This window comes from Euleptes europaea, chromosome 4 (assembly GCF_029931775.1).
Source record: "Euleptes europaea isolate rEulEur1 chromosome 4, rEulEur1.hap1, whole genome shotgun sequence".
NCBI classification, from domain to species: Eukaryota; Metazoa; Chordata; class Lepidosauria; order Squamata; family Sphaerodactylidae; genus Euleptes; species Euleptes europaea.
Genome location: NC_079315.1, coordinates 16,506,572 through 16,532,392, shown reverse-complemented (window position 1 = coordinate 16,532,392; position 25,821 = coordinate 16,506,572). Strand labels below are relative to the sequence as shown.

At 45.1% G+C, this 25,821-nt stretch overlaps 1 protein-coding gene across 1 annotated transcript in view; it reads left to right on the top strand.

Annotated features, from left to right (window-relative positions):
• LOC130476925 (perilipin-3-like) overlaps window positions 1-25,366 on the top strand; it is a 40,622-nt gene extending 15,256 nt beyond the window's left edge. The window contains exons 2-7 of the mRNA XM_056848937.1: window positions 8,509-8,704; window positions 13,093-13,175; window positions 18,886-19,156; window positions 19,530-19,735; window positions 21,181-21,312; window positions 25,001-25,366. Coding sequence (XP_056704915.1) covers window positions 8,509-8,704; window positions 13,093-13,175; window positions 18,886-19,156; window positions 19,530-19,735; window positions 21,181-21,312; window positions 25,001-25,366 — 1,254 coding nt within the window. The remainder of the gene's footprint in view (window positions 1-8,508; window positions 8,705-13,092; window positions 13,176-18,885; window positions 19,157-19,529; window positions 19,736-21,180; window positions 21,313-25,000) is intronic.
• Window positions 25,367-25,821: the final 455 nt, after the last annotated feature.

Here is a 25,821-nt window from a genome sequence, read left to right as displayed (position 1 = left end):
TTGATTCTTCCTTAAGTGGTAGAGAAAGTCGGCATATAAAAACCAACTCTTCTTCTTCTGTCAAATCTGTTACCAAATAGACCCGGAACATAAGTGCTCTCCAACGGGGGTCCCAAAGATTAGAAAAGATGCTCTTTTCTAAAAAAGCAACACAGCGTACTTCAGAATATTGGCAGTTTACAAAAGACAAGCCAGTTGGAAGTGGGAGGGTGGCTGGGAAAGTCACAGCCAGTACCTCTCTTGTTCACATTTGTCATTTAATTGTTATTTGTACAGTAACTCTAAAATTGCTCTGATTTACGACCTTGTAGACTGTGACTGGAAGAGGCCTGTTCAAATGCAAGTATATGGGAACTGGCTTATTTGGGGCGTACAGGAAAGGAGTTGAGGCTCCTTCAGACGCTCCCACTGGTTTTAAAGGAGGAGAGAGTTTGAAAAGAGAGCCAAGCATGAGACTGTACATCTCAACAAAGGGGGGAGGGCAGCTGGCAAATGATTTTTAGGTTTGTTTTTGTTGAACGTCCCTCCCAAGGGTGGCAGAGGTGGGTTCATGCTTGCCAAACCAGCTGCCACAGGTCCTCCAAATCCCTATGAACATCATATAGTTGGGGAACCAGAGGTCAGCAGAAGAAGATGGAGGAAATGGACCCTTCCACTAGGAGAAATATAGCACTGGATCCAACTCATGAGCTTTAGGCCTTTATGTTAGCATCCTGTGTAGAATATCTTGCTGACTTCCAAGGACACCAGGTGTGGCTGGATGCAGGTTGCACCCTTGGAGTACCGAGACCTAGCAGGAAAAAAGACAGAAGCGATTAAAACTGAAAACAAACAAAAACAGCAAGTTGATCAAATGGTGTTAAAACTCACTAAGCATGTCTCAAAAGCAGCCTTAGGTAATCTGATCTACTTTTAGGGTTGCCAACAGGCCCGGAGAAAAATGTCCTGTTTTCCCTTTAAAGGTAAAGGTCCTCTGTGCAAGCACCAGGTCATTCTTGACCCATGGGGTGACGTCACATTCCGACATTTTCTAAGCAGACTTTGTTTACGGGGTGGTTTGCCAGTGCCTTCCCCAGATGGTTTGCCAGTGCCTTCCCCAGTCATCTTCCCTTTACCCCCAGCAAGCTGGGTACTAATTTGACCGACCTCGGAAGGATGGAAGGCTGAGTCAACCTTGAGCCGGCTACCTGAACCCAACTTCCGTCGGGATCGAACTCTCAGGTCGTGATCAAAGCTTTGGACTGCAGTACTGCAGCTTACCACTCTGCGCCACGGGGCTTTCCCTTTAGCAGAGGCTTAATGTGTGGGGAAAAGCAACTGAATCTTCCCATGGCATGGAGGAAAATAACAATGCCTGGTAAATAACAATCCTGTTTTAGGGTTGCCATCTTCCTGAAGAAGGCTATCCTGTCCCTTTAAGATACTTAATAGGATGTTATTTACCTGGCAATCTTATTTTCCTTCTAGCCTTGAAAAACCTCAGCTGCTCATTTCTACACATTAAGCATGTGTTAAAGAGACAGGACATTTATTCTCTAGGAAGTTGGCAGCACCAATACTCAAGTGTCTATGTGTGTTGTAGGTAGTGGGGTTGCCACCTTTTGGGGACAGAATCTCCAAGGCAGGCTGAAGTTCAATAAGTGCATTCATTTCCTTATATAGAAGTGCCACAATGAGGAATGGAAGGATTAATCTTTGCCTTGCTGACATCCACTAAAGGGACAGGAGCCCTGCAAGGGAGGAATATGCAAACCTAGACAGAGAACAAAATTCTGAAGGCCTCTGAACTACTCTTCCTCACAGTTACAAGCAGGACTAACCCAGCCATCACACAGATGCCTTCAGGCAGAATTTTGTTCTGTCACAAATATTACATAAGTCATAAAAGGATTTCAAACATCAGGGTAGGATACAAAAGAAGAAGAAGGAAGGGAAGGGAAGCAACCTTTTCAGTTATTTGAATTTGTAGGGACCTTTGGAATTTTGATATATGGTGGGCGCAACCACAAATTGGCTGCCACAGGAAGCAGAGCCAACCACATCCAAACGTCCCATCCTATCTCTGGTGGTTTCTCTACTATGAAAAAGTTGACTATACTTTTATACAGATCTATCTTTTTAAGTCACTTTTCTTTAATACATTTGTTATACTATTCTTCCTTCAGGGAAAGTGTACATGATTATTGCTGCCCCGCATTTAACTTAGATTGGCCCAAGGTCACCCAGTGAGTTTGAGTGAGCGGGGATTTGAACCTGGATCTCGAAAGTCCCAGCTGAACAGTCTAACCTAGGAGTGTCAAACATAAGGCCTGCGGGCCAGATCTGGCCCCTTAAGAGCTCTTATCCGGCCCGCAAGCCAGCTGAGGCAGCCACCCCATCCACTCTCAATCGGGGCTGATGAGGCATGACCCAGCCCGACCAAATGACATTTATGTCATATCCAGCTCTCGTAACAATTGAGTTCAACACCCCGGTCTAACCCCTATGCCACACAATTCTGTCAAGTGACATGAGCACCGATAAGTACTACATATGTAATTAGGGTTGCCAGCTCCGGGTTGGGAAATACCTGGGGCAGACCCTGAGGAGGGCAGGGTTTGGGAAGGGACTTCAATGCCATAGAGTCCAATTGCCAAGGCGGCCATTTTCTCCAGGTGAACTGATCTCTATCAGCTGGAGATCAGTTGTAATAGCAGATCTCCAGTTAGTACCTGTATTAGATAATAGCAACCCAACAATAACAGTGGGCATTGGTGGTGGTACTCTTGGCTTTCTTGAGAGGGCTGTGGGACTGAACAGGTTTCAAAGCGGCAGATCTAAATAATCCTCTCTTGAGTGTAGGGTTGTCAACCCCAAATCTCCAGGAATTTCCAAACCCAGAGTTGGTAACCCTATGGTGGGACTTCCTCCCTATGCCATTTCCAGGAGTTTCCCAACCTGGATCTGGCAACCCTACCACCCCCCATCCCCTGCTGATAGCCAGGGAATGGCAATATTACATATAATTAGGGTTGCTGACAACCTGGAGAGAAAATGTCCTGTCCCTTTGTGTGTGTAAAGCACCTTCAAATCATAACCAACTGATGACTACCTTGTAAGGTTCTCAAGGCAAGAGACAAACAGTGGTGTTTTGCCATCGCCTGCCTCTGGCAGCAACCCTAGACTTCCTTGGTGGTCTCCCATCCAGGGCTGACCCTGCTTAGCTGCTGACATCAGATTAACCTGGGTGATTTAGATCAGGGCTATGTTCATTTAGTAGAGACGTAATGGTTAGAAATAAGAAGAAGAGTTATTTTTTATATACCAACTTTCTCTGCCACTTAAGGGAGAATCAAACCGGCTTACAATCACCTTCCCTTCCCCTCCCCACAACAGACACCCTGTGAGGTAGGTGAGGCTGAGAGAGTGTGTCTTGCCCAAGGCCACCCAGCTGGCTTTGTGTGTAGGAGTAGGGAAACAAATCCAGTTCACCAGATTAGCCTCCACCGCTCACGTGGAGGAGTGGGGAATCAAACCCGGTTCTCCAGATCAGAGCCCACCGCTCCAAACCACCGCTCTTAACCACTACACCACCCTGAAGCTTTTCATGGCATGGAAATAAAGAACACTCCCCTGGTAAATAACATCTCATAAAGAAGTAGGACATTTTCTCTCTCCAGGTTGTTGACAACCCTACATTTAATGTCTCATTGAGACCTTTCTCTCTTCATTAAAAGCCATGGAGTTGGCAGCTCTACCTGTGAGTAGGGCACTAAGGGAGGTGGTGGAGGTTGTGGCTGTTGTGCTCTTCTGTTTAGTGCTGATGGTATGCTACATCAAGGGGGGGGACAGTCACTCTGAAGACCATTTCACCCAGGGAAAGCAGTATTTGGTGCTAGCCCTGCTTGGGAAACAACTGCCCACCATTTATCGCATAGACAGCACAACTCTCTGTGTGTTTACTCAGAAGTAGGTCCCTCAATAGGACTTCCCAATAAGTGTTTACAGGATAGCAGCTGTACTTTCTTCCCCATTAGATGCTCCACATCCTATGACGTGAGTGTTTCTTACAGCTCTTCTGATTTGTCTGTCAAATATGGCCCAGCATTATCTGTGATATATAAGGCCACAGAAGTACTCGCTGGCTTTGTATTGGTTTTTGGAAAGCAGGATTTGTGGTAAGCTTGGTTTTGTGATGCTGGAGAGGGTGGACTCTGGTGGAACCGGAACGTACTGAAAGGTTCTGCTTGGCTTGTGTTTTTCCTTGGTTATTCTTTAAACACACTCTGAAGTTTTAACAGTTTCTAGATGGAGAAGCTTTGTATGTTACTATGGTGGTTAAGTCTATAGCTGAGATAGCTGGGTGGTGTTTTCAGAGGAGGGGCTGTGGCTCAGTGGTAAAGTATCTGCTTGGCATGCGGAAGGTCCCAAGTTCAATCCCCAGCATCTCCAGTTAAAGGGACTGGGCAAGCAGGTAGGCTTTCCAGGTCCCTCTTTGCCACCAGTGGGAGGTTTTGGGGGCGGAGCCCGAGGAGGGCGGGGTTTGGGAGGGGAGAGACATCAATACCATAGAGTCCAATAGCCACAGCGGCTGTTTTCTCCAGGCGAACTGATCTCTATCGGCTGGAGATCAGTTGTAATAGTGGGAGATCTCCAGCTAGTACCTGAAAGTTGGCAACCCTTCAAGCAGGTGATGTGACAGACTTCTGCCTGAGACCCTGGAGAGCTACTGCCGGTCTGAATAGCCAATGCTAACTTTGATGGACCAAAGGTCTGATTCAGTATAAGGCAGCTTCATGTGTTCAAGATTCATTCCTACTATTATTTATTCCTACTTTTATTTGCTAAAGGGAGCTTTGACTTTTGCAAGCTCATACTCCAAAAATCTTCTTGGTCTCTAAGGTACTATTGGACGCAAAGCTACCTGTTCTACTGCAGGCCAATTCAGCTACCTTCTAAAACCATCTGAAAAGAGAGGCAGGGGACAGGAACCAAAAAGGGCTTTTCCTTATGGCTGGCTGCTAATAGCAAGCAAGGGGAGACTCTAGTCCGTAGGGTTTGTGCCTTGATATGTATTTTCCATTTTGATTTGTGGCTTTGGCTTTATGCCGGTTAAACAATACCTTGTATGAGGAAGTGTAGACCTTATTTCTAGGCACTGACTATTGGAGGCAAATGGTGGTATGGGGTCAGTATTAAAAGCTGACCTGGAAGTAAAAAGCCCCCATTGGATCTCTCTCTTGGGCCTTTCATGCATGATTGTTTCCTCGCGGTCACCCCCTGACTGCTTCGGGACTTTGCTTTGATTATGCATGCCTTTTCTGACTATCAGAGGTCGCCTCGCTTTCCCCGCATATTTCCATGTGTTTTGCCCACGTTTTCCGGATTCGTGTTTAGCAAGCATCCAGAAAACTCGGGGGAATGTGCGGAAACGTGCAGGGAGAGGCAACCTCTGATGGTCGGAAAAGGCATGCCTAATAAAAGCAAAGCCTTGAAGCGGCCCGGGGGGTGACCGCAAGGGAAACAGCCATGCATAAAAGGCCTTGAAAATCTAAGTTTATTACACAGGATTAGCACCTCCATCAAGGACCACATTCTAAGTAGTTGAGCTTAGAAACTGAAACGTTCCTAGTATGAATTTAATTTTTTTATTTCAATTTGCTGAGTGAACTAACTGCTTTTCTCACTGCAGTACTGGCATATGAAATGGATGTTGGGTTTTAGCAGTAATGTTTTGCCTAAAACAAGAAGGAGGTAAACTGCTATTATTTCTATCAGACTCTTGTTGACCGTCGAGGTGTGAAGGGTGAGAGGGTGGGGAAATCTTTAAAAATGAGGTGGGGTCACTCTTGGCTGATCACTTAGCTGTTTGCAATTCCAGCTGTACCCTTTGGGAACAGCCCCACCTACTAGGTTTGTAGGGAATTTGAAGGATCTTTCTACAGCCCCGGTGGGTTTCTTGAAGGCAGTGGAAGACATTTTTCCTTGGAAAATCTCTGAGGCTGCTGTTCATGTGAGGAAAATTGTTTGGATGCCAGATAAACTTAGTGCATACAAGCTTCATCAGAAATTTGGTGGGGAATTTTGGGAGCTGAATCCTCTTGAATGTTGAATTTTCTAACAGAGCGGTTCCTCAGTGGAACAGGCTTCCTCGGGAGGTGGTAAGTGCTCCTTCCCGGGAGGTGGTAAGTGCTCCTTCCCTGGAGCAGAGGCTAGATGGCCATCTGTCAGCAATGCTGATTCTATGACATTAGGCAGTTCATGAGAGGGAGGGCATCTTGCCCATCTTCTGGGAATGGAGTAGGGGTCACTGGGGGGGAGGTAGTTGTGAATTTTCTGCATTGTGCAGGGGGTTGGACGTAGGGCTGCTAGGTCCCCCCTCTCCTCTGGGGGGAGCTCTTCGGGCAGGAGAGTGGTACTTGCGCATGTGCGCATGCTGATGCGGCACTTCCGATTTGCAACCGGAAGTGCCGCCTCACGAGGAGCCTTATGCCACTCAAACTCTTAGTTTGAGTGGTAAAGGGCCGCTTGCGATGTGCCACTTCCGGGTGTAAACGCATTGCAAGGGGCCTTTTACCGCTCAAGCTAAGAGTTTGAGTGGCATAAGGCTCCTCGCGAGGTGGCACTTCCAGTTGCAAACTAGAGGGTGCGTTGGCGCGCAAGCACGTTTGCCCGCCGACCCTCAGGTGGTCAGTGGGCAGAGGGGCAAATTACTGGGGGTTTGCCCGCCACCACCGGGCACCTGGCAACCCTAGTTGGACTAGATGACCCTGGTGGCCCCTTCCAACTCTATGATTCTATGTTAGTGCTGTTGTGGTCAAGTTCACCTGTTATTTGAGTGTGTATTTTCTTGGCTTTCTGCAGTAGCATATATTCATGGCTGCTAAGGAAGAGACGAAAAGCAAAAGGGGGATGGAAAGACTCAACCTAAAACCAAAGCTGGGTACCCAAAGGTTGGGTAGTTAAAGACTCAATTATGTATAGAAATGTATTTATTTTAAAGCGCTGATATCTATATTAAAGCATTAAAAATTATATTAAAAGAAAGCACAATGTCAACTAATACAGGCTGATAAACTAAAACCACAATCCAAATGCGTTTTGGCCCCCTGGCCTTCATCAGTGGTCTAATAACATAACTTGTAATATGCATTGGTGTGCATTATAACGTGTATACCAGTATTATAGCAGAATAATAACAATGACCCAGGTATGTATCTAGGGATGTATTCCAATTTGTGCCCAATATATTCTATAAAATTAAAGAGCCCACATGAAGCTGCCTTATACTGAATCAGACCCCAGGTCCATCAAAGTCAGTATTGTCTACTCAGACCGGCAGCGGCTCTCCAGGGTCTTAGGCTGAGGTCTTTCACATCACCTACTTGCCTAGTCCCTTTACCTGGAGATGCCTGGGATTGAACCTGGGACCTTCTGCATGCCAAGCAGATGCTCTACCACTGAGCCACAGCCCCCTCCCTGCTATGGAATACTTTTCTGCTTGTTCTTTTCTGGGCTGTGTTAACCTTCCATACAAGGTGTGCATACCAGTATCAACCAGATAAATGGTACTTCTATCTGTTGAGTTATTTGCATTTGTTTTCTCTTGGCTTTCTGCAGTAGCATATCCCCATGGCTTCTAAGGAAGAGGCACCAGAGGCTGCAAGCCCAGAAAGTGAGCCGCAGGTTGGTGGTACGCCCTATGCAATGAAGCTTGAATGCTAATATTAAAGCATAGTGTAATGCACCGGGATTAAAATCTGCCTCTCTTGTTAATAGCAGAACTGGGGGATATGGTCCTGGGTAGTTCCTTCCCCTCCCGGCAGTCAAAATGTGCATTAATTGTATCTGCCTTAGCAGTAGCCTCCTGTTCCTACCTCCCACTAGGGTTGCCAACCTCCAGGTGGGACCTGGAGATCTCCCGCTATTACAACTGATCTCCAAATGAACAAGATCAGAGTTATACCCTTCTAAGGCCTTTGGAGTTAATGGGCTTAGAAGAATGTAGCTCTGTTTAGTGTAGCTCTGGTTGTAATGTGGAAATGGGGTTTTAAAGCAAGCTACAATGTTAAACTAGAGCTCACTCACGTTCTACTGGATGTAGTAGCAATATCCATGTAAGCTTTGCATGCATTTTGTGAAGTTCTGGCCTTCACAAGAAAGAAGAGTTTGTTTTTATATGCCGACATTCTCTACCACTTAAGGGAGAATCAAACTGGCTTAAAATCACCTGCCCTTCCTCTCCCCACAACAGACACCCTGTGAGGTAGGTGGGGTTGAGAGAGTGTGACTAGCCCAAGGTCACCCAGCTGGCTTCATGTGGAAGAGCAGGGAAACCAACCCAGTTCACCAGATTAGCCTCCGCCACTCATGTGGAGGAGTGGGGAATCAAACCCGGTTCTCCAGATCAGAGTCCAGTGCTCCAAACCACCGCTCTTAACCACTACACCATGCTGGGTCTGGCAAGGAAAGGCAGAGTTTAGTAAAAGTCCCTTTAAGGACCTCACAATCTTGTTGGCTTCTTCCTAGTGTGTGATCAGCAGGGTAGCTGCTCTGCCCTTGGTCAGTTCTGCCTATGAGATGGTTTCAACCACTTACTCTTCTGCCAAGGAGTCTCACCCGGCTATCCAGGCAGTCTGTGATATGGCAGAAACGGGAGTGAAGACAATGGCAACATCGGCCATGAGCAGTGCACAGCCTCTTCTCGACAAACTTGAACCTCAGAGTGAGTAAACGCTAGATGGTATAGATCCGTGTTGGCGAACCTATGGCACGGGTGCCACTTCCGGCACGCGTAGCCCTTTCTGCCGGCACGCACGGTTCCTCCAAGCCGCTGGCCTTTCCGGCTCTGCCCCACCCCGGATGGGGGAGGCTGTAGCCCAGGGGTGGGGAACCTCCGACATCATTGGCAGTGGCCCCCGGACTCTCCCACAGAAGCTGCCGCCATTGCCGCCGCTGGAGCGTGCGCGGCCAGCCAGGCGGGTGGGAGAGCGGGGAACAGAAGCCGAGCGCTCACACTCGGCATGGCCGGCGGCTTCTCCGGCGCCCTCTGGGCCTGTGCGGGCGGAGGGGCATGGCTGGTCGGTGGGTGCGAAGGAGGCGCCCTCTGCCCCACCCTGCTCGCCTCTCACAAGCCTGCCGCCGCGCCCCACCGAGTGGCAAATCCAAGGCAAAACCTCCCATGCATAAATGGCCTCTTTCTTTTTCTGTCTCCCTCTGTCCTTTTCTTTCTCTCCCTTGCTCCATTTCTTTCCCCCTTTCTCTCTTTTTCTTTCTTTCTCTCCCTCCCTTCCTTCCCTTTCCCCCTCCCTTCCCTTCTTTCCTTCCTTCCTTCCTTCTTTCCCTCCAGCGGCTTCTCCGGCACCCTCTGGGACTGTGCGGGCGGAGGGGCGTGCAGTCCTATTCCACCTTTGAAGTGCCCACAAGCCATCCTCCAAACACCTTTCCATTTGTCTTGATATGTAGAGAGAAAACACTAAGGAACTAGTTGCCAATCTCCAGGTACTAGCTGGAGATCTGCTATTACAGGTGATCTCCAACCAATAGAGATCAGTTCCCCTGGAAAAAATTGCCACTTTGGCAATTGGACTCTATGGCACTGAAGTCCTTCCCCAAACCCCATCCTCCTCAGGCGCCACCCCAAAAACCTCCCACTCATGGCGAAGAGGAACTTGGCAACCCTAGCCTCTCCCTCTGGGCCCCCTCTGGGGGTGGTATTCAGGTTACATTGCCACATTGGCACTCGGCAATAAATAAGTGGGTTTTTGGTTGCAGTTTGGGCACTCGGTCTCTAAAAGGTTCGCCATCACTGGTATAGATGCACCTCTTGATACAAAAGTTGGACTTCTGCTTTGAGCTGGTCTTGTGCATCACTGACGAAAATTGCAGCTCTGCATAGGTGTTAGGGTTGCCAAGTCTCTCTTCACCATCGGCGGGAGGTTTTTGGGGAGGAGCCTGATGAGGGCGGGGTTTGGAGAGGGGAGGGACTTCAGTGCCATAGAGTCCAATTGGCTAAGGGCCATTTTCTCCAGGGGAACTGATCTCTACTGATTTGTGCGACTTGACTATCGCTCGGTGACTTTGCTCAGCGGGTGATCGTTTTGTGCGACTTTATGCTATTATTTTATCTAGGGAGTCATTTGTCATTTTTCCACCCCTTTATGAACTTCATCTCCAGGGATTATGGAGTTTGAGATTGTATATTATGCTGTGTAATGGATGGAATTAGCATGAATTGAATGCCTGTTTTGAAATGTATCTGTTTTTCCGTTGGGAATTTGTTAGTATCACTCTAGTGCTTTAGTAAAATTCTCGTTTAGAATAAATTGTTATATGTTTAAAAACAAGTTTTGTATTTCTGTATATTTGAACAATGGATTTTTGAGCATTGGGGCTTTCGTGGTGGTCATCTAATTCAACCTCTAGGTGGTGGCAGGAGATCTCCCACTATTACAACTGATCTCCAGATGATAGAGATCAGTTCCCCTGGAGAAAATGGTCACTTTGGCAATTGGACTCTATGGCATTGAAATCTCTCCCCTCTCCAAACCCCGCCCTCCTCAGGCTCTCCCCGCAAAATCTCCAGGTATTTCCCAACCTGGAGCGGGCAACCCTATCATACCGGCAGCGCCAAGCTGGGGAGGGAGTTGCTAAATTTGGGCTGGTCATCTTAACTAGTGTTTTGGAGCAGAGGGACTGCTCTGGAGCAGAGGGGCTGCTCTGGAAGTGTCCTGGCCGCATCCAGTTCATTTCTTAGGGCTGAGATCTAGAGGGAAACTGCTTTTTTTAAATAAAATTTTTATTGCTTTTTCCATAAAGTTGATACAATAATCCCATTCGATATACCATCTAGCTTATTTTTCCATATATAAACAATAATAATACAATGCTGAATGGATATCCTCATAGTAAAATACATATAGCAATTTGAACTTCCCCCCCAACTTCTTCTAACCCATTCTTAATCCGGTCACTTCTTTGTATTACTCTTTGCTTATCCTTCTAAAACATTATATATTTATTTTTATTTATCTATTTCTTTGTTATATCCATGCATGCGCCATAACTTTGTAACCCTATCTGATATGATTAATTAACATGGAGAGTAATTAAAAATGCTAATAGAGTATAAATTATTCCAAAAACTACGATAGAACTACACATACTTAACATTATCATGTAATTTTTTTTTTTAAATTATAATTATTTCCCTACACCTCCCCTTATTTCCATTGTTTTAATACCCTCCAACCCTTCATCCCTTCTTTTTAAAATACTTCTTCTGTCAGGGGTTTCTACTGTTCTTTTCTTGCTTTCTCGGTATAGTCTCTTGAAGTCGATGGTGTCCAGTTGCTGCATCTTGCCCAGTTGAGTCTTCATCCCATCGCATTTCTTCTTGGTCTCTGCCTTGAATTGGATCTGTCAGTTCTTTGTGGCTTAATACAAATCTTTCAGCCTCAACTGGTGAATTGACGGCACATCTGCTCTGTTTATAGATGAACGTAAGTTAGAGGGAAACTGCTTGACAGGTTTGCAGCTGTGCTTGGGGCTGGGCAGTTGGCCTGTTGCCATAAGATCGCTAAGGAATTGTTCCCAGCCCCATTGCCAGAGCCATTCTGCACTGTTCAAAACACTTTAATTAAAGTATGAGGAACAGATTAGTTGATACTTGTGAAGCGTGCTTTTAAAAAAAGTAAGCCTGGAGCATCTGCTTCAGGGGAACATCAGGTACTTGAACTAGCATCCAAATGTTGGTATGTATTGGTTTTCTGTTGTAAACCCAGGTTCACACTGCAGACTAGGAGCTCGCTGGGAGTGCCCTTATAATAACGAATTTACTTTTAACTGTGTCCAAACATGCTCTTCTTACAGTTGTAAATGCGGTTTGCTTTTGATAGCTTAAATGCACAAATGAGCTTGAAGGAAGTCCCTTGCTAGAGAAGCTGATGCTAGCACTCGGGCCTCTGACTTGGAGTAGAACTGTTGTGTCGAGTGCAAGAATTCACTTTGCGTAGCTGTCTTTTCCTCCTTTCATTCCAGCCTGAAAGTCTTTCAGCACTGAGGGTGGTTGAACAGAGACCTCTTTCACAGGACATATGTGCACTCCCCAAGGCAAAGTTTCTTACCAAGCTGGGTTTATGGGCTTTATTTTGATCAGGGTCTCAAAAGGAACAAATGTATGCTTCATGAGCTTACTTGTTATAAATCGAGGCTATGAATCGAGGCGATGGAACTGGCTTGAGTTTGCTTGAGTCAGATTAAGTTGCACAGAACAAAACAGTCTGAGACTTTCTGTTTAATAGAATCAAAAATCTTTACTAATGGGAAGAGTAAACTGGGATACATAAAATAAGAAATCCTTTCTACATTGTTAGTTACCTACAAACTTGCTAGATCTCTCTAGCAGGAATCTATTGGCTTACAGATGGCCTTCTCTGCTCTTGAGAGAGAGAGTGGAGAAGATCCATGCTGCTTCTGTGAAAAACCAAAAGGTGTGTATAACTGCCTTAAGGCAGCTTCCCTTCCTGTCCTTAACAAAGAAGAACAAATTAACACATTGAGCCTACGTGACATGGAACTCGTAGTCAGTGGTGGTCTACTGACCATTTGCTTAAGGTCGCAATGAAATGACATCATATTCTTGAGTCTGCCTAAACATCAACATAAAGTTAATTCTTAGCTTTCTTGACAGAAACAAAACTCGCTTCCTATACCCAACATCTCTGCTTTCTATGGTGCCTTGTGTGTGTGAAGAGCCATCAAGTCACAGCTGACTTATGGCAACCCCTTTTGGGGTTTTCATGGCAAGAGACTAACAGAGGTGGTTTGCCAGTGCCTTCCTCTGCACAGCAACCCTGGACTTCCTTGGTGGTCTCCTATCCAAATACTAACCAGGGCTGACCCTGCTTAGCTTCTGAGATCTGACGAGATCAGGCTAGCTTGGGCCATCCAGGTCCGGGCTTAGGGTTATTTATATGTTCTTGGCCTTCCTGGCAAATAGTAACTGAGCGACTTTGTCCATGAATTGTCCTGTGACAGTAAGGATAGTAGTAATGCAAATCCCAACTGCAGTGAGACAATTAGCAAGAAATCTAACCTGTTCTTCTCTTGTAGTTGCTGCAGCAAACTCCTATGCCTGTAAAGGTCTTAACAAACTACAGGAGACCCTGCCCGTCATACAACAGACGATGGAAAAGGTAAACTCTTGCATTATTTACTGTTGTAAACGCTTGCAGTACTTACTGTAGCTCTCCCGGTTGGCACTATGTTTAGACTATCAGTCTTTCTAGCTGGTAAGTTGTGAACCTACCACTAAGATGCACCTAACCTAAGATGGGTGGGACCAGTGGTATCATAAGTGTGACAGGACAGATCTAGATAATTGGTCCCATCTTGCAAGCTGGCTGGAGTGAACAATACTCCAGTGCAGTGGTCTTCACCACCTGCTGGGTGGCAGGCCCTTGTCTTCACTGCTTTTTAGAAGGACGGTGTGTGCATGCATATGGATACCATGCCTCTTAACTTCCTTATATATGTTGAGAAGAGCAGAAAGGCAAAGTCTTCCACAAGGGACTCCTCCATGGCTTCAACTCTTGACTTGTTCCTTCTTATGGTACATTACCTGGTGCTCAAGCTTGTGTTTAGAGACTACAGAACTCTTACAGTGCATTCCTAAGGAGAGTTACTCCAGCCTAAGCCAATTGAAATGAATGGGCTTAGACTGGTGTAACTCTCCTTAGGAATGCACTGTTAGTCTCATAGTCCTGATCCTGGCACCAGAAAGATTGTAATCTTGTTTTCCTTGTCTTTCTGTCCCATGACCTTCAAGGAACTTGCTGTTGTACTCTTGCAACTCAGTGGGTCCCATGAGAGGTGTGTTCCCAGGTCTAGAGAGCTCAAACACCATTGCTGTAGTGTATTAATAGCACCCTGCAGCACAGGTAGGCTGTGTGGCAGGCTTGGATGGCAGTATGCAGATCACAGGCAAGGCAAATGGTGTTGACTAGCACTTTTGCCTAACCTCTTCCATGATGCACTTAATTGCCGTATTGAAGTCAAGAATATACACAAGCACAGGATGTGGGGTGAAACCGACAAAAGGATGGAGGAGCATGCCTATTATATTAGGTGCTGTATAATAAAGGTAAAGGTCCCCGGTGCAAGCACCAGGTCATTCCTGACCCATGGGGTGATGTCACATCCCGACTTTTACTAGGCAGACTTTGTTTATGGGGTGGGTTGCCAGTGCCTTTTACAGTCATCTACACTTTACCCCCAGCAAGCTGGGGACTCATTTTACTGACCTCGGAAGGATGGACGGCTGAGTCAACCTTGAGCCCGCTACCTGAAACCAATTTCTGTTGGGATCGAACTCAGGTCGTGAGCAGAGCTTTTTGACTGTAGTACTGCAGCTTACCACTCTGCACCACGGGGCTGTAGAATACTGACAGGATAATGCTGCTGCAGTTGTCTTGTTTGTGGGCGTCTGAGAGGCACCTGGTTGGGCCACTGTGTGACAGACTACTGGACTTGACGGGCCTTGGTCTGATCCAGCAGGGCTTTTCTTATGTTCTTAAGCTTGTAAGATGCTTCTAGGAGTGGGATGAAAACACATAAGTGATTTCCCTACATGGTACCCACCACTGTGTTTCCTGGTACCCACTTGCTGCTTTCCTAAAGCAAAGAACCAATCCTGACTTTGTTCCACTCAACTGGAGCAGGAGGCACTTCTGAAGACATCACTCTGTGTCTGCAGTCTGTACCCATTTGGGAAACAGCTGCTGCCCATCATGGGGTCTCTATCCTGTCACTCTGTTATTGTTCTAGTACTGAGCTGGAAGATTGACTTCTCAATACAGAGCTACTGAGAGTCACCATGGATCCCCGGTAGGGTTGCCAACCTCCAGGTACTAGCTGGAGATCTCCTGCTATTACAACTGATCTCCAAGTGATAGCGATCAGTTCACCTGGAGAAAATTGCCTCTTTGGCAATTGGACTCTATGGCATTGAAGTCCCTCTCCTCCCCAAACTCAGCCTTCCTCAGGCTCCTCCCCAAAAACCTCCTGCCGGTGGCGAAGAGGGACTTGGCAACCCTAGCCCCCGGACAGATATTCCATGTGGGGCCCCCAATGACCCTGATCCAAACCAGATATCCTAACAAAAAATAGAAATAAAACGAAGACTCTCAAAATTTGTCCCCGACTTCTAGATGATCATGGGAGTTCCAAGGTGAAAAATGAAACCAAGTGGAAAACCATGGCCCAAGTTACCTCCAGACCCCCCCAATGCTATTTACAATGGAAGCTAAGCTCTAACTTCTGTTCCTCATTTATTACCTAAAGCAGATTATCATTCTATTATCATGCATGTAAAGGATAGGGGGCAGAGCATTACTACATTGACAGATTATGGGGAAATTTTAACTCTCCCCCCCCCCCGGTTCATAATATTAACAAAGGTTTGCTGCTAAACCACTATTAAGTACGTTCTGAGTTGCCAACCAGGATGAATGAGCAGGAGCTGAGACTGAAAATAAGGGGATGGAAGAAAAATTAGAAGTGGGAATAGAGGAATGGTAGCTCATGAAAGAAAGAACAAAGGAGGAGGAGAAAAGTGTGGAAACAAGTTAGACCAATTAAGGAAAAGGAAAGGGTTTTTTTGTTTGTTTTTAATTGCTCACACCCTCTAACAGGGCTACCCCTTAGCATGATCTGCTTGTGCAGACAAAACTATGGAGCTGGATGGAACTAAAGGAAGAGGGAAACCATAGACTGCTGGAGATAACAGTTATTAGGAGACTGCATACTCCTGTTATTTGTAGTTTGCATCCTCCTATTGACTGTAGTTTGTCCTAGCTGGTCTTGCCTTACTCCAACGCTAGCTCCACTGATGAGTTTAGCAGGAGCCTAGTCAAGGTTCCAAAAAGGATTGGCCAGCAGAGCTCAAACTACTCCTGTTTACTATGCTCTGCCTTCAGTCAGCCCTTAGTGGCTGCAGTGCAGAAATGCAGATTTTTTTTTTAAGTAAATGCATTCTGAGAATGCAGCATAACGCCGGCTTTGGGGGCCTTCTAGCTGATTTAGGCTCTGGGAATTTTGACCCCTCTCAGCGACCCTGTTTCAACAGGCCAGTCAGGAAGTTCTGAGTGGTGGTGGCAGGTTACCAGTGGGTTTCCCAGGGAATCCTTGGCCTAAAGGAGTTTCCCAGCAAGGAAGACACTATTTCCCCCTTCCTACCATTAACAGTGAACACATGAAGCAGCCTTATACTGAATCAGACCATCAAAGTCAGTATTGCCTACTCAGACCGGCAGCGGCTCTCCAGGGTCTCAGGCAGAGGTCTTTCCTTTTTTTTTTTTTTTAATAATAATTTTATTGGTTTTTATAATACAAATTTTCCATGATAGTAAATAACAATAAAAGCAATATGAAATTCAAAATTCTAACTCTATGTTGTTATAATTTCTTAAATTCATAACAAAAAAAAACAAATTAGAGGAAAATTTATGGCTTCCCCATCACCTCTCTCCGCCTCTTAATAAAATATTCATCCCATCGTAATTGGTCTGATCTTAACTATCATAAATTCATTTAACTTTCATAAAACATCTTCTATTAATATAAATGATTATAACTCTTAATATTAATTGTGTCTTCTAGATCAGATTAATAAGTATTCTTCCATTTTTCCCAGTTTTAATTCATATTCACAATATTTCATCCAATCCTCCCATTCCCCTAAAAATCGAACATTGTCTTTTTCATTTAAAATGGCTGTAAGTTTTGCCATTTCCACCAATTCAAACATTTTCCCAATCCAGTCTTTTTTCTCGGAAATTTCTGCCCCCTTCCATTTTGCTGCATAAAGCAGTCTCGCAGCTGTTGTAGCATAGATCAAAAAAGTTCTTTGTATTAGCAAGTCGTCAGGTATCATACTTAATAGCATCATTTCTGGTGTTTTGGGTATATTTTTTTGTACTATTAGTCTCAGTTCATTGTATATCATATCCCAAAAATCTTTAGCTTTATCACAAGTCCACCACATATGGTAAAAGGAACCAATTTCCGTATTACATTTCCAACATTTAGGGGATGTCACTTTATATATCTTTGCCATCTTCTTAGGTGTTAAATGCCATCTATACATCATTTTATAAATGTTTTCTCGAATTGATTGCGCGTTTATTCCTTTCAAATCTTTTGACCAAAGTCTTTCCCATTTATTAAAAGCAATATCATGTCCGATATTTTGAGCCCAATCAATCATAGTTAGTTTAATTATCTCCTGCTCACAATATAATGTTAAAAGTAGATTGTACATTTTAGAGATCAGTTTCAGATTGTTTTCTAGTAACATCTTGTGGAAAGGGGACTTTTCTTTAGAAAATCCATTTTTCATATCTTGTACAAAAACTGATTTAATCTGACAATATTGCAACCATTGTAAATCCTCTTTGAGAAATTGAAATTCCTTTAATGAACATTTTTTCCCCTCCCAATTAATTAATTCCTGGTAAATTATAAATTTGTCCAGTCTAAGTGGACGTAGTGTTAGCATTTCTTGCGGTGAAATCCACATCGGAGTTGTTGGTTCCAAAATATGTTTATATTTCATCCAGATACGCAGTAGAGAGGACCTGATTATATGATTCCTAAATGATGCTTGTATCTTAATTTTGTCATACCATAAATAGCCATGCCATCCACTAATATTATTAAAGCCTTCAAGCTCCAGTAAACGTGTATTTGATAAGGTTATCCAGTCTTTTAGCCATGTTAAGGCTACCGCTTCAGCGTAAAGTTGAAAGTTTGGTAGTGCTAAACCTCCTCTAACTTTAAGGTCCAGCAAGTATTTATAAGCAATCCTCGGTTTTTTCCCTTGCCAGATGAAGTTTAAAATGTCCTTCCTCCAAGTATCAAAGTAACATGTGATATTATAGGCAAATTTTGGAATAAGAAGAGCATCCTTGGTAACACATTCATTTGAATTGTTGAAATACGTCCCAATAGTGACAACTTTTTATTTGACCAAATAGTCATATCAGTTTTTATTTTACCCCATAATTTAAAGTAGTTGTTGGTTAACAATTCTTTGTTCTTCGCTGAGATCCAGATTCCCAAATATTTAACTTTGTTGGCCTTCTCCCAACCTGTAAACGAGACGAATTCCTGTTGTTCTATTTCTGATAAAGGCAGAGGTCTTTCCCATCACCTATTTGCCTGGTCCCTTTAACTGGAGATGCCGGGGATTGAACCTGGGACCTTCTGCATGCCAAGCAGATGCTCTAGCACTGAGCCACGGCCCTTCCACTTGTTGTATGTGTAATCCTTCTATGTAATTTCTGCATTAATATGCCATGTTAGTCATTATTCTTTGTTTCAGCTTTGTTCCAATTTTTTAACCTTGGTTGTAATTTCTGCATCTTAATTCTATTCCATTGCTTATTGGATGTCTAGGGTTGCCATCTCCAGGTTGGGAAATACCTGGAGATTTGAGAGGGCAGAGCCTGAGGAGGGCAGGGTTTGGAGAGGGGAGAGACTTCAATGCCATAGAGTCCAATTGCCAAAGCAGCCATTTTTTCCAGGTAAACTGATCTCTATCACCTGGAGATAAGTTGTAATAGTGGGAGATCTCCAGCCACCACCTGGAAGTTGGCAACTCTACGGATGTCTATTGACCACATTGACCTATGCTGTGTAATCCACCTTGAGTCTCAGTGAATAACATAAACTAATTGCCATTCATTCTGGGTAAATATTTCTGTGATGGTTGTAAGGGTAACTAAAGCCAGCCTAATCCTAGCAAATGTGTTGGAAGGATCTCTGCTTCTACATCTACCCAGAGGAAACATTAGACTCTGGCTTAGTGGCTTTTGCCATTTTTGCTCCCTTGGACTTTTTTTCCAGGTGGTGGTGGATACCAAAGATCTTGTTGCTGGTGCCAAGGACTCTGTTTATTCAAGAGTCACTGAAGTGAAGGATGTGATGTCAAGTATGGTAGACGTAGCTAGAGAGACTGCCCAGGAAAGCGTGGAGATGGCCAAATCAGCTGTGACCAGTCGTGTGAACACTGTGATGGAGACCAGTATGGCCATTGTTGCTGGCGGGGTTGAAAAAGTAATTGAAAAATCTGAGGAACTGGTAGACCACTACCTCCCAATCACTGACGAAGAGCTAGGTAAGTACTGGAGAAACCAATTTCTTCTTGTGTCCCTTGAGAAGTGCTTGTCCTACACATGAAGCCTGCTGGGTGACCTTGGGCTAGTCACGGTTGTCTGTGAACTCTCACAGCCCCACCTACCTCACAAGGTGTCTGTTGTGGGGAGAGGAAGGGAAGGCGATTGTCAGCCGCTTTGAGACCCCTTAAAGGTAGAGAAAAAGCAGGGTATAAAAACCAACTCTACTTCTTCTATTTCTTCTGGGTGAGCAGCAACTAAAAAAAATATCTAATAAATAAAAACAAGATGGCCAATATTGAAATTCTTTCTGATCCTGCAAATCAGAATTGCAGCAAGGCCAAACTACTTTTGACAAAGTTACCTCTTCTCTAGCTTCCCTTGCAGCTTCCCTGCAGTTGGAAGGTTCTGGAATAGCTCCTGTAGAAAAGCAGAAAGAGCAGCAGAGCTACTATGTCCAGCTGGGTTCCCTCTCAACCAAGCTCCGCAATAGAGCCTACCAGCATTCCCTGGGAAAGCTGCAGAAAGCCAAGCAAAGTTCCCAGGAGACGCTGTCGCAGCTGCAACAAGCCATCAGCTTGGTAAGAACTACCGGTACATGACCTGCTCAGCAGCTATTTATGCTCGCTCGGTTAAATGCTTTCCCCTCAGCCATACCGGAAAGCCGATTTGCAGGCAAAGCTAGGGTTGCCAACCTCCAGGTAGTGGCTGGAGATCTCCCACTATTACAACTGATCTCCAGCCAATAGAGATCAGTTCCCCTGGAGAAAATGGCCGCTTTGGCACTTGGACTCTACGACATTGAAGTCCCTCCCTTCCCCAAACCCCGCCCTCCTCAGGCTCCACCCCCAAAGCCTCCCGCCGGTGGTGAAGAGGGACCTGGCAACCCTAGGCATAGCTTATTCGGACAGAGTTTGTAAATGTGGATCTGTTCAGCTTGAGTCCTTAGAACATATTTTATCGGAGTGTGAAATTTGGTATGATTTGAGAGAAGGTTATTTGTCCTCCCTCTCAATAGGCTATGTGAATTTATCATCTCAAAAAATTGCCAAGTTTTCCTTTGTTGATGAGGATTGGCAAATAAGGTTGCCAACCTCCAGGTACTTGGAGACTAACAAGGCTCAGTGCTGCAATGGTAATGGAAAAGATCCACAACAGCACTTACAACTATAATAATAAAGTAAGGATTTTTATAAAGTGAAAAAGGTGCAAAAAAGTGAATATATATACATGAATACAATAGGGTACAATAAGATACAAATTATCAAAAGAATCCAGCACAGATGGAAATTCAATTGAAGGATATAAGCATCCTGTAAGGCAGGTAAGTCAATAAATATTGTCCACAATATGTTGTTATTTCTTCTCTGTATATGACAAGCTGGACGGTAAACAGCGATGGCAAAGCCACAACGAGGAAGTATCAGGACGTTTCGTCTAGATCAAAAGCACGTTTCGCACTTGGCTTCATCAGCTACATGTATCTAAGATAATTCATAATAGTCATAATAAATAAAGTCTCAAACAGGACCAAAGTCTTCCTTGTGTAGGAAGATAAGAACATGTTCTAGGAGTGGTACTCTGGATATTGGAACATCTTGGGGGAATTGGGGTTTGATTCCCCACTCCTCTGCATGAGCAGCGGAGGCTAATCTGGTAAACTGGGTTGGTTTCCTCACTCCTACACATGAAGCCAGCTGGGTGACCTTGGGCTAGTCACACTCTCTCAGCCCCACCTACCTCACAGGGTGTCTGTCGTGGGGAAGGGAAGGTGATTGTAAGCCGGTTTGATTCTTCCTTAAGTAGTAGAGAAAGTAGGCATATAAAAACCAACTCTTCTTCTTCTGGGGCCCCTGCTTAGCATTAATCTGGATTCTCTTTCTCGCTGGTGTGATGGAATATTGGGAAATTCCATAGTGAAATTACATATACTTATGGGAACGGCTGGAACCAAAGATGGAAGGGGGAGCTACATGAGCAAGTAATACCGAGGTGGGTGTACTTATGATACTACTTAACCTCCCAGATTAAGTATGCCAAGCAGGCTGTGGATCAAAAAATTCAAGATGGTCACGAGAAGCTGCAGGAGATGTGGCTGGTCTGGAGGAAGAGCCAGCCGGAAGAGCGGAGTGAGGCTGGTGGAGAGTGTCAGATGGAGGTATGTTGCATCCTTGAACAAAGTACTGTGCTTGCATGATGACACGGCACAGCTGAAGCAAACCCAACCTTGGGCTGGTCAGCGTCTCCACCCATTCTTTCTGAACACCTCTTATGTGGGCCATTTATGCAGGGTCGATTCTGCTCCTTGCTCAATGCTGATTTTTTAAATCTGACCTTTAAAATGACTATTCATGGTCCCGATGGAAGAGGAGAAAGTCAAACGAATTCCACCCCCCCCACTCGCCTGCTCCCTCATTCCTTTGTTTGCATAGCCATTAGAAATCATCGTTTGCATAGCTAAGCCACGGCTGGGATTCTGCATGCTTCCTTCAGTGAATGCTTCCATGTGGGGGCGGAGCAAATACAAAAGGGGCTCTTAAGATATGCGAAGTAGATATGCGCTGGCTTCGCAGTGACATCTGAAATCATGGTTCAGCGTGAAGAACTCAAAAAAATATGCATGCAGGGCACTTCAGCCTGGAACGCACTGCTAATTACCAAGCATAAATGGCCTTAGTGTTTGTTACCCTGTTTTTATCCCCAACGGGGAGGAAAAACAGCTTACCTTCAATTTTATCCTCCCCAAAAAACACTTTCAGGAAAGTAAGGCTGAAAGTGTCCAGGCCAGAAAGGTTTTTTTCTTTTTTTCGAAAAGATTTTTCTATTTCGTTTCAGTAAGAATACAGGGATAAGGTACATAAAAAGAACACAATAACATATAGTAAAAACATTTCAAAAAGGAATAATAAAAAACAAATTCTGTGTGAACAGGTAGCAGTTTTGATAGAAAAGTCTACAGTAATGGGAAAGTTTTATAATGCTGTCTTCTTAATCATAAATGCTCTTAATATTATTCATTCTCTCTGATGTTAATACCTTTACAATTTCATAATAATGCTTGCCTTACTGAATATTCAACTAATTTTCACATTAGCACTAATTATTTCTGTTGTTTACTTCTCCAGTCTAAAATTATATCCAACCATTTTCAGTTTTGTTTGTTATTATTCTTATATCTCATAAAATGTTGTACAATTTCCAGTTCTTTTGGAACTTTTCACTGGGTCATTTTTTTACTTTGTCACCTCAGCCAGCACTGCGTACTCTAATTTTTTTCCCTTCCATTCTTCTACATCCGGACAGGCCAGAAAGATGTGATGGCCAGGTAGGGGGGTTGAACCAGGGTCTCCCATTTACCAGGCTGATAACACTAACGGCTACGACGTACCTTGAATAGTCCTTGTGAAACAAAGGTGGCAAATAAATGAGATGAACCAAAATAAATTGAGCAGTGCCATCTGTTAGAACATAAGAAAGGCCCTGCTGGATCAGACCCAGGCCCATCAAGTCCAGCAGTCTGTTCACACAGTGGCCAACCAGGTGCCTCTCGGAAGCCCACAAGCAAGACGACTGCAGCAGCAGCATCCTGCCTGTGTTCCACCGCACCCAAAATAATAGGCATGCTCCTCTGATCCTGGAGAGAATAGGCATGCAGCATGACTAGTATCCATTCTAACTAGTAGCCATGAATACCCCTCTCCTCCATGAATATGTCCACTCCCCTCTTAAAGCCCTCCAAGCTGGCAGCTGTCACCACATCCTGGGTGGAAAAATACTTCCTTTTATCTGTTTTGAATCTCTCACCCTCCAGCTTTAGCAGATGACCCCGTGTTCTAGTATTATGGGAGAGGGAGAAAATCGTCTCCCTGTCCACTCTCTCCAAACCATGCATAATTTTATAGACCTCTATCATGTCTCTCCTCAGCCGCCTTCTTTCCAAGCTAAACAGCCCTAAGCGTCTTAACCGCTCCCCATAGGACAGTTGCTCTAGTCCCCTAATCATTTTGGTTGCTCTTTTCTGCACCTTCTCAAGCTCTGTAATATCCTTTTTTAGGTGTGGTGACCAGAACTGTACACAGTATTCCAAGTGTGGTCTCACCATAGATTTGTACAAGGGCAGTATGATATCAGCAGTTTTATTCTCTAATCCTCGACTAATTATGGCCAGCATGGAATTTGTCTTTTTTACAGCAGCCGCACACTGGGTTGACATCTTCATTGAGCTATCCACTACCACCCCAAGATCCCTTTCTTGGTCTGTTGCTGCCAGCACAGATCCCATCAGTGTCTGTGTGAAGTTGGGATTTTTTGTCCCAATAGGCATCACTTTACACTTACATTGAATCTCATTTGCCATTTTAATGCCCATTCTTCCAGTATGCAGAGATCCTTCTGGAGCTCTTCACAGTCCGAATTTGTTTTAACCACCCTAAATAATTTGGTGCCATCTGCAAACTTGGCTACTTCACTGTTTAACCCCAACTCCAGGTCATTGATGAACAGGTTGAAAAGCTCCAGTCCCAACACAGATCCCTGAGGCACCCCACAGCTCACATCCCGCCATTGTGAGAACTGACCATTGATTCCTACTCTCTGCTTCCTATTTTTCAGCCGGCTCTCAATCCATAAGAGGACTTGTCCTCTCATCCCGTGACTATTAAGTTTGCTTAGCAGTCTTTGGTGGGGGACTTTGTCAAAAGCTTTTTGGAAATCCAAATACACAATATCCACAGGCTCATTCCTGTCCACATGCTTATTGACGCTTTCAAAAAACTCCAATATGTTAGTGAGACAGGACCTACCCTTACAGAAGCCATGTTGGGTTTTGCCCAGCAGACCTTGCCCTTCTATATGCTTGACAATTCTATCTTTAATAATGCTTTCCACTATTTTACCCGGAACAGATGTTAAGCTAATTGGCCTGTAATTTTCTGAGTCCCCCCTGGAACCTTTTTTATAAATGGGTGTTACATTGGCCATTCTCCAGTCCTCTGGTACAGAGGCTGATCGAAGGGACATATTACATATCTTTGTCTTTGTGTAGAGGCTTGAAACAGTCCAGTGCCGAGAGCTGGGTCCAGAAACTCTTGTGCGTAGGCAGGGTGGCACTTGTGTAGTGGTTAAGAGCAGTGCTTTGGAGTGGAGAACTCTGATCTGGAGAACCGTGTTTGATTCCCCACTCCTCCACATGAGCAGCGGACGCTAATCTGGTGAACTGGATTTGTTTCCCCACTCTCCACATGGAGCCAGCTGGGTGACCTTGGGCCAGTCACAGCACTCTCTGAACTCTCTCGGCCCCACCTACCTCACAAGGTGTCTGTTGTGGGGAGGGGAAGGGAAGGTGATTGTAAGCCGGTTTGATTCTTCCTTAAGTGGTAGAGAAAGCCAGCATATAAAAACCAACTCCTTCTTCTTCTTCTTTGCTTGGGGAAATATTCTTACCTGCCAGTGGTTTTCAGCCCCATGACTGCTCCAGAAGGTGGAGGGGAGGGGCTGTGGCTCAGTGGTAGAGCATCTGCTTGGCATGCAGAAGTTCCCAGGTTCAATCCCCAGCATCTCCAGTTAAGAGACTAGGAAGCAGGTGATGTGAAAGACCTCTACCTGAGACCCTGGAGGGCCGCTGCCGGTCCGAGTAGACAATACCGACTTTGATAGACCAAGAGTCTGATTCAGTATGAGGCAGCTTCATGTGTCTATGTGTTCATGTGAATTGTGGGCCAGATTCTGTGGCAAGGTGTAGTCTGAGGAGAGGATGGGAAGTGTTCTTCTCCCGCGCCTGACACCACTTAGCTCAACCCCAACTGCGCATAACTCATGCAAGCCCATCTCTCTCCTCTCCATAACAGATTGAATCCCAGGCCCTGGGCCTGTCCCGCAGCCTGGCCCAGAAGCTTCAAGTCACCTGCCAGAACCTCCTGGCCAATGTCCAGGGCCTCCCTGTTGCTCTCCAGGAAAAGGTACAGCAAACGTACAGCAACATGGCAGAGCTGCAGGCGGCCTTCTCCAGTGCGCGATCCTTCCAAGATGTTTCCAGTAGCCTCTTGGCCCAGAGCGAGGAAAAAATGGCCAAGGCCCGGGAGGCTCTAGATGAGCTTCTAGAATACGTGGCTGGGAACACCCCCCTCAACTGGGTTGTGGGTCCTTTCTCTCCTGCTGGAACTTCAAGAGTGACATTGACGGAACTGAAAGAGGCGGTGAAGATGGATGCCTGAAGAGATGCCAACCTTAGACGAGGGATCAGCAATAGATGGTGCTCCCATGGACCCGTATCTGTAGCGTTTGTAAAGTAGGATGCCCATCCAAAAATGTAAGACTCTTTTTCTCTTGGTAAAGGCTATCAAAGGAGTGTTGGCAGATACGTCCGTCCAAGGAATTGATGCCAGTCTGAGCAATATTCTCTAAAAGCTTCCAGTTGGCCTTGTGCACGTTGGTGATTTGTGTTCAAGCCCAGTCCTTATTGATCATTTCACCTCCCCTTGTTTACAACGCATCCTAAAGAAATATAAGAGATTGGTGTACAGAGGACTGTGTCTGAGGTTCTCGTATCATAGATATGCTATTGGTCTGTATGCTAATAAACACTTAAGTGCAACAAATGTCTGAGCTGTTGGTCTCTGGGTCCGAGGCTTGGGGCCCACCTCTGTTAACCAGCAGAGAATGGCCTCTT